Here is a 12,146-nt window from a genome sequence, read left to right as displayed (position 1 = left end):
TTGTCTACATAGGGATTATGGGTGAAATATCATTACACATCCCTAGTAACATATTTGACCAATTTCTCTTATTGCACCCATAATCCCCATATATAAAAATATTTATAACCATATTCTTATCAGAAACAGGTCAAATATGTTACTTAGCATGTGTAACCATAATATTGCACCCATAATCCCTATGTAAAAAAATATCATACCCATATTCTTATCAGAACTGCCCCTAAATTAACCCTAAACACCCCATCAACCATAACTGCCCCTAAATTAACCCTAAACACCCCATTAACCATAACTGCCCCTAAAATTAACCCTAAAAACCCCATTAACCATAAAAGCCCCTAAATTAATTGCATGTATCCAGATAAATTACCAAATAAATTGGTATGGTTGATGGGAGTCTTTAGTGTTAATTTAGGGGCAGTTATGGTTAATGGGGTGTTTAGGGTTAATTTAGGGGCAGTTATGGTTGATGGGGTGTTTGGGGTTAATTTAGGGGCAGTTATGGTTAATGGGGTCTTTAGGGTTAATTTAGGGGCAGTTATGGTTAATGGGGTCATTAGGGTTAATTTAATGCTGAGGATTGAGGGTTAATTTAATAAAGTTAATTTAAGGTTCAGTTAGAGGTAAAGGGGGGGCAAACTAAGGGGAATCAAAATCCTGGTCGGCAGTGAGGATTATTAAAGTACCGTATTTGCTCAATTATAAGACGACCCTGATTATAAGACGACCCCCCAAAATCTGAATATTAATTTAGGAAAAAAAGAAAAAGCCTGAATATAAGACGACCCCAAAGGAAAAAAGTTTTACCAGTAAATGTTAATTCATGTAAACTATTTTTTTTAATAAAAGCTTTGATTGAGAAAAATATATTTTTTGTTTTTATTTCTTGTATTTTCCAACCTGTCCCCCAGTTACGCACATCTGCCCCCAGGCTTGCCACTCCAATATGGCACTGTGGCCCATGATATGCCTTTTAACCCTCTATATGCCACTGTGCCCCATGGTATGCCTTTTGACCCCCTATGTGCCACTCTGCCTCCAGAAATGCCTTATACCCCTATATCCCATTCTGGCATTTAGGGGGTTAAAATGCATATTATGGGGCAGAGTGGCATATAGGGAGGTATAAGGCATTTCAGGAGGCAGAGTGGCATTAAGGGAGTTAAAAGGCATTGTATAGAGCACTCTGCCTCCAGAAATGCCTTATACCCCTATATGCCACTCTGGCATTTAGGGGGTTAAAAGGCATATTATGGGGCAGAGTGCCATATAGGGAGGTATAAGGCATTTCAGGAGGCAGAGTGCTCTATTAAATGCCCCCTTAACGCCACTCCAGAAATGCCCTATGCCCCCATTTAACACACACACCCTATACCCCCATTTAACTAACACACACACACACACACTCTCTCTCTCTCACCCCTCTCAGCCCTCTCTTACCGGTGCTTCCAGCCGGGGCAGCGGGTTGACGTCGCCTTCCGCTGCAGCCGAAAGGAGGTGGAGTTGGCAGCGGGGGTTTGTATGCGTCCGTCGCGTATACTTTCCCCGGCTGTCAGAGATCAGAGTTCCCTGCACCGGTGCGGGGAGCTCTGATCTCTGACAGTCGGGGAAGGTCTACGCGACGGACGCAGACAACCCCCGCTGCTAGCCACACCTCCTTCCGGCTGCAGCGGACGTTGTCTACGCGGATCGCGTAGACATCAACCCGCTGCCCCGGCAACACAGCAGGAAGCACCGGTAAGTGTGTGTATGATGGGGGGGGTGAGACAGGAGGATCCAGGTCCCCTGCAGCGGTGCGGGGGATCTGGATCTTAGTCTCCTAATCAGACCTCTATTTGAGGTCTGATTAGAAGACGACCCCGATTAGAAGACGAGGGGTATTTTTCAGAGTATTTGCTTTGTAAATAAAACTCGTCTTATAATCGAGCAAATACAGTATTTATTTATTACATTATTGTGTCAGTGAGATTCTCTGAATGATTCCAGTCTCGGAACGATTATATGAACGACTCTCTGCCTTCAGTGACATTACTAGAGTAGGCAGACAGGAGGGTTTATTGATTCTAATGAAAGGGGCGGGGCCAGTCGTCAGTGTGACTGCAGGGACGGACTGGGAAATAGTAACTCCTGTGAGTCACTGAGTGATCCAAGGATTCGGATTATGAATCGGATCATTTCAATGAACGACTCGAAATGATCCGATTCAGTTTAGTGATCCGAATTTTCCATCACTATCTCGTACATCGTTACCGTTCAAATCGCCTCTCAATAATCGAACACTTCAACCTAACCGCCGACTTCCCCAACCATCAGGATATTACGTCACAACCACAGACTCCGCCTCTTCTTCATTCTGCCTCAAGAACTCGCGTAGCTACTCAGGCGACGAAACACCTGTGCTCGGTCTTCGATTAGACTTTGTAGTCACTTTACCCCGTGCGAGTTCGCGCAAGTTAGTTTTTCTGATGGCAGCTTTACAGGAAGTATCTGATACCGAGCCCGAAGTCGGTTGCAATCAGCAAGAGGGTGAGACAGAAGTCTTGAGTGCAGTTCCTGCTGTAAGTGGCTTGCAGAAACAGGCCAGACTCCCACTGTCTCGTGTGAAAGCGCTGATGAAAGCCGATCCCGACGTATCACTGGCTAGCCAAGAGTCTGTATTTATCACCAGCAAGGCAACGGTGAGAGAGTAATGGGGTTGTTGAGAATATGCTGTAAAACAGTTGGCATGTAGCAATGGCTGGTAAAAGAAATCGCCGTGGGCTCACCCCTTCCAGTTCCAAAAAAAAGTATAAATGGGCTTCCGGGAGTTTGCCTCTAAACTCCAAGTTCAGTGGTTCAACTTTATCATAACGAATCCGTTCTCTCTTTGGTTTTCAGACGTAATTGCCTCCCAAACTGCAATGGAAGGTGGGAAATCCTATGGAGGAAAAAATGCTCAATTATGTCTTCACTTTAACTATACACCAATAGTACCCCAAAAACTCCTAGAGCCCAGATATAATTTTTACTGTATGTACGGTATATATATATGTGCATGCTTGTTGGCTTTGAGACACCAAAGAATTGCGTCCAAACACTGGATGAAACGGTGCCATGCGTGCTTGTAAAAAAAAAAATACAAAAAGGTGGAAGGAAAAAACCCTCTATCATGTTCTTGTTAGATTCATTGTTGTGTCAGTCTTCTTAAAAAGTGGTGTAGTCCAGGTCCTTGGGTGATGTGCTTTCAGGTAATATAGTTTGAGGATTATTTTGATATTTAGATTTACCCTGAAAATCATGGCATATGTGTTCTTGGTTTCAACTGTAACTGTAGTGTTTTCCTGAGTTAGTGGGTGGGAGGGTGTGAGTGAGCATGGGGGTGTGCAAATATGAGAGTGAGAAAAATGTCTTCCAGTACATATGTGAGTTACTGAGGCAAAGGCAAGAGAAAGATGGGGGATGCTAAATATAATAAGAGGAGAGATGGGCAAAAAAGAGAGATAATGAGACAAAGGCGAGTAATAGAGAGAGATTGAGATAAAGTGGGCACCACTGCTACCGAATTTGGTATGGGCTGTAAGTGTGTTTGTGAGTTACTGGGGGGAGGGGTAACGTGTCAATCTGGGGTGCCAAATATAGGATCAGGGTGCCAGGTTCACAGAAAAGCAGATAAAGAAAGAAGATAAAAGAAGAAGAGAAGACGTGGAGCTGCAGAAAACACAGGGATACGAAAGACGTTGTGAGAATGAATTTATTAATCATGATGCAGCATAATGGATGGGGGGATACATTTCCTCCTCTGACTCAGGCAGCACAATGTCTTGAGCTTTCCCTGAATGCTAACTTAACTATCTCCAGGGTACATAGACTTGCGGTGGCAAGCCAAGTAGCTGTGGGTAGGGAAATATTACAGAGACCTGTATTTGCAAGGGTGAAAAAATGGTGATTTTAAAAAAGGACACTAGACTATTATACACGTTTGAAGCAGTTGTTATGACTGGCGTGTCCCTGTAAGTTGTATTTACATGTCTGCCTCCTGACTAGTCCACCATAGTCTTTGCACATATAATGCTCCTATGATTACATAATCTTTTATTTTACAGGAACTATTTATAGAAACAATTGCCAAAGATGCTTATGTATATGCACTGCGAGGAAAGAGAAAAACCCTTCAGCGTAAAGATTTAGGTATGACTATACTGTAAGATCTGATGTACAAGTCTCCCTTTCATCGATCCCACCAAATGTTAATTAATATTAGATTCACAATGTGTTCAATAGTGCTGTGCTGTTCACGTGTGTACATATTATGTAAACAGGTGAATAAGTTATTTTATTTTTGTTATTTATAGTTGTAGTTTATAGGGCTGCAACAACTAATTGATAAAATCGATAATGAAAATCATTGCCAACGAATTTCATTATCGATTAGTGGAATCTATTTTTATCGATTTATAAAATGAGGGTTTTTTTCAGAGCAAATGCTCTGAAAAATACCCCTCGTTTTATAATCCGTTTCAGTATGACTCACAGCAGCAGTTACTACTTACAGTCCCTCCCAGCAGTCACTGACGATTGGCCCTGCCCCTTTTTCTTCCAGCACCCCCCTGCAGTCACACTGACTCAGGAACTCATCTAACGGAGTATGAAATTAAATATTTGGGCTGCTGAAATTCGATTTTTTTTTTTTTTTTTTTTTATCTATAAGTTTATGCAAACTAATCAATATATTTCATCCACGTCGCTCTCTGTAGCGTACGAGAGGAAATTGCTGGATCGTGACAAGGCAAAGAAATTCTTAGGTATGAACGTACGGTTTCCGTGGCACTCCTGGTAGCGCTTTCCTCTTGTATGCTACTGCGATTAACATGGATAACAAATTCTCAGGTAACATTTTTTTTTTTTTTTAAAGATCAAGAATAAGGACTATTTAGTCCTGCATTCGTTATCACATTACACATTGTGTGATCAGCCAGCAGAGGGAGGCTCTTCAGATTTCAAAAGATGTGGAGAAGAGTTTCTTTGGCATGTACAGTACCTAAATGTAATGCCTGATGGTATAATTGTGCATCAGAACAATTATCTAATGGTCCTTGTGAAGAGTGCTGTTATACCAGAGCAATGCTTGTTCTTGCTGACAAGAGTCGGGCAAAAACCTCATCAGCTACTTATATTTATTGCTTTAATACTGAAAGCTAGTTTCATCTTAAATATATGCAGTAAATATTTTCAGCGTGTTCATATACAGTGGCATCTACTAACATTGGTACCCTTGGTAAATATGAGCAAATAAAACAGTGTAAATTTCTTTGTTTAATCTTTTCATATAACAAAATACACAAATACACTGCTCTCGTGGATATCAAATAATTGCAAACACAACACGTTTATCAAAAAATAATTGTGAAAATAAATTTTTCTGGCACAATTACCGTATTTGCCCGGATATAGGCTGCACTTTTTTCCCCCACTTTAAGTCTTTAACCCCTTGACTGCTAACGATGGCATGGTGCCGTCGCTAGCAGTCCCAGTCAGGTGCTAACGACGGCACCATGCCGTCGCTAGCACTATCTTACCTTGATGGAGGTCTGTGAACCCCCATCACCACCTACCCCGGCGATCTGCCCCTCATATTGAAGGGCATCACTGGGACCACCCGATCTGGCCGGTGACGTCGCGCGTAATGACGTGATGATGTCACCGCGCAACTTTATTGAAAACTGACAATTGTCAGTTAAAGAGGTATGGGGGCATGCTGCTTAGATGCCTGTATCTCAGGCTTCTAAGCAGCTACAGACCCCCAACATATACCGTTGGAAAGGTATATAGATTGTAAAAAATTAATAAAAAATATTAAGTTAAAAATGTACAAAAAAGTAAAAAAAATTAAATTATCTAAACATAAACTAGTTTAACTTTAAAAAAAAAAAAAAGTTTAAGTATTCTAGCTAAATGATCACTGTGGTAGCCAATGTTACCACAGTGATCATATAGCTATGAAAAAGTCACATTCCCTTTTTAAAAATGGCCGATACTAAATTTTAACCCCCATGATCCCTTTGATCTTGGGTTTAAATTTAGCCAATGGTAGAGGAAGGCAATTTTTGAAATCCTGATGAACTGCAAATATTATTAAAATCAGCCATTTAGCCTGCGTGGTACGTGAGTAACCATCTCATCGCTGGAGCGCCTTGCATTTTTACCGCAAAACTTATTTTTCAAGGGGTGTAGTTTCTCGAAATATGTACTTTATGTACCCTAATTTAACTTCCCAGATGTCTAGACCACTTTAACTTCAGATATGGCAGATTGGAGAATCTTGTTAAAAAATTGTCTTAAAACATTTAGGGGTGATGCCTGCATTTAGACAGCTGGTAAGTTAAATTATGGAACATAAAGTATATGTTTTCAGAAACTACACCCCTTGGCGCATCAAATGAGGGGCTGCATGTATTCGTAGCACAAGACTGGAGTGCGCAAGACATAAATGAACTTGTCGCTTTTAATTTATTTTTTATTTTTAGTGTGATATTCACTTATTTGTTGCATGTCAGATTTGTGATACAAATACAACTAAGACCTCATTTGCTGCAGCTGGGGGTGTAGTTTCTAAAAATATATAGTTTTGGCATATTTTAACATCCCGGGCAGCTAGAGCTGTTTAATTGACGGCAGCCATGCATTAAATTTAAAGATGTCTTTTGTGATAGTCTAATAAATTTAACTTTTAGCTATAAAATATTAGAAAAACAGTCTACTGTTCTCAATTTCTGTTTATTTTAGACCGGTTACCTACTACAAATATTTAGCAACACAGCTTTTGATATTAGAGTTTAGAAAAATAACATTACGAACTAGTTTTTATTGAGTCGGAAGTGAAAAATTACACTTTTTTTTTCCCATTTTTGGCTTTATTTTGCAAACCTAATGAGACATACACATATAAAAATGGTATATTTGGAATCTGCTGGGTGTGCTGAAAAAAACAGTATATGGTTTGTATAGTTCATTCCCAAGTAATTGGGAACGCGTTTAAACGTGAGATGCACCAAAATGCCGAAAACCAGTTTAGCACCAGGGTGGGAAATGGTTTAGCAGCCAAGGGGTTAAGGTGGGGGTGTGGCCTATATTCGGGATCTAGTGCAGGAATGCGCAATTCGTATCGCCCGGGACATGCAGTTCCGGGCGCCGGGCATGCAGCAGGGTTAGGATACAGATCCCCCACAGCCCTGCAGAGGACCTAGATCCTACTCTCCGATACACTGAGACAGCCTCCACTGCCAGCGCATCGTCCAGACGTTCACCGGCTGCGGCGATGCGAGCGTAAACAACCTCCGCTGCCGGCACGTCTGCTCGATGTGCTTTAACAATATGGGAAGTCCCAGCAAGGGAGATTGTTAAAGCACATCGTGCAGACGTGCCGGCAGCGGAGGTTGTTTGCGCTCACATTGCCGCAGCTGGTGAACGTCTGTTAAAGCCAAATCCCACGGCGGAAGTGCCGGCAACGGAAGTTGTCTATGTGTATTGTGTAGATGTCCCCTGCCGGCCCCGCAACACACCGGGAGTCTGCTTTGGTAAATTTAGGGGTGGGGGGGCCACATCTTGGGGGCAGAGTGGCAGCATATCTATTTTTATTTACTAAGAAAAATGTTTTAGGGTGCGGCCTATAATCGAGCCAATACAGTATTTGCACGTTTTTAGTCAATACCACCTCTTTACCAAGATAACAGCTCATATAATGCACCAATGAGTTTGGAGAATATATAGCAAGGGACCATTCCTCCATACATAATCTCTCCACACCCTCCAAATCTTGGGGTTGATGCTGGTGTTCAAACCAGGGGACTTGGATGGCCATGGTAGGACCTTGAATGTGTGGCCTGTAAGCCATTGTGCTGGAAGATCTAACCATGGCCCATTTTAAACCTTTTGGCAAATGCAGTCAGGATTTAATTTAATATCTGTTATGTCCATGATGCCATGTATTCTAACAAAATGTCCAGATCCTCTGGCAGAAAAACAGCCCCAAAACATAAAAAGCCACCACTATATTTAATAGTGGCCATGATGTACTTTTCCTTATAGCTACCGCTATGTGCTCCCAACCTACCTCTGCTGTTTTTTTGCTATAAGTGGCCATTTTGGTTTAATCCGAAAAAAGAATCTGACTCACTTTAACTCCTTTTATACCTATCGCTGTAATATATATTATTAGTATAAATTTTATCATGCTCACTAAGGTGTCTGACGTAGTCTGCATGCTTCCTCCACAATGACAACTTTTTATTTCCGCTTAAACCATAGACATGTTTTCACAGCATTTGCAAGGGTGTAAATATTATTGTAGGGCCCTGTCAAGTCTAGTGCCAGCTGGTAATATTTCATATGTCTTTTAATATTTCATATGTCTGATACCTGTTTATCTGAAGGAACATGTATACAGAACAGTGGAGTGCTCTGTAAATAGATAGTTAGTACATTAACTCAGCAGCCTTTTCAGTCTGCGTAATTTGAGTATTAAAGGTTCTTATCAGATTAGGGCTGCAACAACTAATCGATAATGAAAATTATTGCCAACGAATTTCATTATCGAATAGTTTAAAATCGATAACGCTCTGAAAAATACCACTGGTTTTATAATCCATTTCATTCAGTGTGACTCACAGCAGCACTTACTACTTAGTCCCTCCCTGCAGTCACGCTGACAATTGGCCCCACCCATTTGGTTATAGTGTCCACATGCTTAGCAATTCATCTAACAGAGTATAAAATTAATATTTGGGCTGCTGAAAGTTAGAGGAGGTGGGGGTTAATTTAGGGGCAGTTATGGTTGATGGGGTCTTTAGGGTTAATTTAATGCTGAGGACTTAAAGTTAACTTAAATTGCAGTTAGAGGTAAAGGGGGGGGCAAACTAAGGGGAATCTAAATCCTGGGGTCACTGAAGATTAATCCTGTATTTATAAAAGTATTGTGTCAGTGTGCTGTGAACGAGTCTGTGAATCTGTGAGGGGACAATGGGATATCTGGGGGGTATAAGGCATATCTGGGGAGGACGGAGCGACATATCTGGGTGTATAAGGCATATCAGATGGCACAGTGGCATACCAGGGGGTATAAGGCATATAGGGTATATAAGGCATATCTGGGGGGGGTGTTGCATATCTGGGAGGCAGTGTGGCAAGCCTGGGCTCAAATGTGCATAACTGGGGGGGCAGGATGGGAAATAAAAACAAGAAATGCATTTTTATCAGTGATTTATTCTGCTGTTTGTCTTTAACATCCTTTTTTTATTAAATGAAAAATTAATCCAAAAAATAATCTGCTAACTAATCGATTCTGAAAATAATCGTTAGTTGCAGCCCTATATCAGATACATGTTAGCAGGTGTCTTACATGAATTGCATCCTTAATTGTGTGAGTTAATGATTTCTTAAACTAATAATCCCTTTTGCAGATAATGCAATAGATGCAACTGACGAGTTTGCTTTCTTGGAAGGTAAGTAAGTGTGTTTTGTATGGAAGGATTCACATGCCTGGCTCCTATTCTTACAATTGGTTTTGTTCGAAAATGTGTGTATACTCAGACTATATGGGAAAAGTGTAAGTTTCCATGGGTACCTGCAAAGCCCTAATTTTGTTATTGTGATTAAAATGATCACCAGACACTGGTTAGTTCTCAATACCGGTCAGAATGCATGCTGCTGCCATATGTAATAATCACAGAGTAATAGCAAATCCGAGGGTGGGCAAATGGCTATGTCAATGTTTGAACAGACGTACCATTTTCCTCCCTTGCACGTAGCATTAATCGCTCCTGAAACAACTTTTGTTCAGCAAACTTAATTTTGTGTGCGTACTTGTGCCCGAGTGCTAAACGTATGCAACTACTAAACTTACCATTTTTCTTAAGGTACTTTAGACTGAAGCCTCTTGAACATAGGAATGAAGTAACTGCGAGTAGTGGTTCTGTCTAAGATGAATGTTGGTCTGGAAGCATTGTGGAACCTTGTCTTTTAAAAGAAAATGCTGCCTTATCAGAAGAACAGTTCATCATCCACCTTTTAGGTTTATGGCAACCTGTTGGGTACCTGCATGTCAACATAGTTGGAATCTCATCATTTTGCAGTGTTTCAGCTTTTGTATTGTACATTTTATAGGTGTCTTTGTTTTTCTTTTTTGATAAAGTATCAATTTTGATTTACATCACAATAATTTAGTAAAACACTTTTTTACCTGCTTGCCACAAATGACTTTCTTTTGATATTAATGGAAACCAACCGTCAGTTTTAGTGTTTACACTCCTTGCAAGAAACAGAGCAACTGCTAACCCAGACCCATTCACCACATTACCCTAAAAATTAATTGCAGCCCCCACTTCAAAAATGAACAAAGTATCTGTAAAGTAGAAAAGTAAAAATTTGTGGCAATCTCCAGCTGTTTCTCTAGCATGTAGTAGGAGATTGCTCTGCCTATCCTGGTAGGACAAGAAATTATAAAGCTCCTGGAACATCCCCCTTATCCCTCAGCCCCCCCCCCGACTCGGTTGCTTTGGGGAGCCTTGTATGCAGTCCTAGTTGACTGGTTCTCCCATGGACCGAACCATCGGGTGCTGAGCATCTTTAGAGCCTTACAGCAGATTACTTACTGTCTGCTGGAGCCCCGTTTCCACTCTGGTAATCGTGTGGCCTTGGGGCTGCCTGCCTGCCTATCTCCTCAAGGCTGTCCTGCCTGTGGATGAAGTAGATAAGTTGACAGCTATTAGATTTGTGTTGCAATCTGAGGATAAGATTTTCCCTGCCATCCCAGGTGACACTAAGGATAGACTCCTCCTCCGTACCTGATAGGACAGGACTCAAAACTTTAAAAGGGCCCTCCCTCCTACTAACACCAGTATTTTTTCCTGCCCTACCAGGTAGGAAGGACTCGTCTACCTTTTATTATTTTCTTAGGCTCTAGGCTCTATCCTGGGGGATACCTTGCACCTTAGCCGGATGGCTGGTGCTGCGTCGCCCAGCGCTTGTCCCGGTTCCTGGACACTGCTGCGGTGTCGTCGTCCCGGCGGTGATCGTGGCCGCGGTGGCACCGTCGTCCCGGCGGTGATCGTGGCCGCGGTGGTGCCGTCGTCCCGGCGGTGATTCGTAGCTGCACCACCGCCGTTCTGACGGTATTCGCGGCTGCACCGCCGTTGTCTCGGCGGTTAGCACGGTTGCTCCGCCGGTCGTGTTGTGGAGTTGCCAGCATGTTTGCCGTCACCTCCTATGGCCGGGGACGCCTGCCGGTCTGAAGATTCAGCGGCTAGACACCGCTGTTGCGGCTTACTGACTTAGCCATTATGGCGTCCTTAGACTTCCGGTTCGGGCTTCTGCACTTCCGGTTGTGCGTTCCAAGCCTCGTTTTGGTCAAAATTCAAATTTTTGGCGCCAAACTCTCTGCTGTTGCAGATTACAGCCTAATTTCAGCTCCTTTTCACTATAAATATAGATTTGGCTGCTATGTGTGTTCCTGCTGTTTTCTTTTGGTCAGGTGCTGTTGCATCTTTCATTATGTCGGCCCCTGATAATTCTGAGCCGCCCTCTGTTGAGGACAAGCCTAAGAAAGCTGCTATGAAGTCTAAGCATGCCCAATGCTCCGGGTGTCACAAGGCTTTGCAGGATTCAAGAAAGAAACTCTGCTCCGCTTGCCTGAGATCTGTAGCGGATTCTGAGCCGTCTGGGGGAAGGGAGTTTTTGACCTGGCTTAAAGAGGAGATGCAGTCTACCTTCTCTGCTTTCCGTCAGACTGTTCCTGCCTATCATCACCTTCCAGCGGTTCAAGACCCCGCTCTCCTGGGACGTCAGCCTTTGTACTCAGACTCTGAGTTTGACTATCCTGAGGTAGAGGAAGGTTCCTCAGAGGAAGGAGAGATCCGGGAGGAAAATTCCTTTTTGTTCCCGGTGGAAGAAATTGAGACTTTAATTTCTGCTGTGCGGTCAGCTATGCATTTGGAGGAGGTACCCACCCAAAAAGATGACGCTTTCTTTGGTGCCAGCTTCTCCAAACAGTCTGCCTTGTTTCCTGTTCATCCTGCGCTTTCTGACATTATCAAGCAGGAATGGAACCACCCGGAAAGGAGGGTTAACCTGTCCAGACGGGTTAAACGCATGTTTCCCTTTGATGAGAACTT

At 42.5% G+C, this 12,146-nt stretch overlaps 1 protein-coding gene across 1 annotated transcript; it reads left to right on the top strand.

The window, feature by feature from the left end:
• The first annotated feature begins 2,425 nt into the window (after nt 1-2,425).
• On the top strand, nt 2,426-10,195 carry POLE4 (DNA polymerase epsilon 4, accessory subunit). Its single transcript, XM_053463639.1, has 4 exons — nt 2,426-2,681; nt 4,086-4,170; nt 9,438-9,479; nt 9,894-10,195. The coding sequence occupies exons 1-4, from the start codon at nt 2,469-2,471 to the stop codon at nt 9,905-9,907; spliced, it is 354 nt and encodes a 117-aa protein (XP_053319614.1). The 5' UTR covers nt 2,426-2,468; the 3' UTR covers nt 9,908-10,195.
• Nucleotides 10,196-12,146: the final 1,951 nt, after the last annotated feature.

Source organism: Spea bombifrons, chromosome 1, assembly GCF_027358695.1.
Source record: "Spea bombifrons isolate aSpeBom1 chromosome 1, aSpeBom1.2.pri, whole genome shotgun sequence".
Classification (NCBI taxonomy): Eukaryota; Metazoa; Chordata; class Amphibia; order Anura; family Pelobatidae; genus Spea; species Spea bombifrons.
The sequence above is the reverse complement of the archived record's forward strand: the minus strand, read 5'-3'. Positions and strand labels throughout refer to the sequence as shown.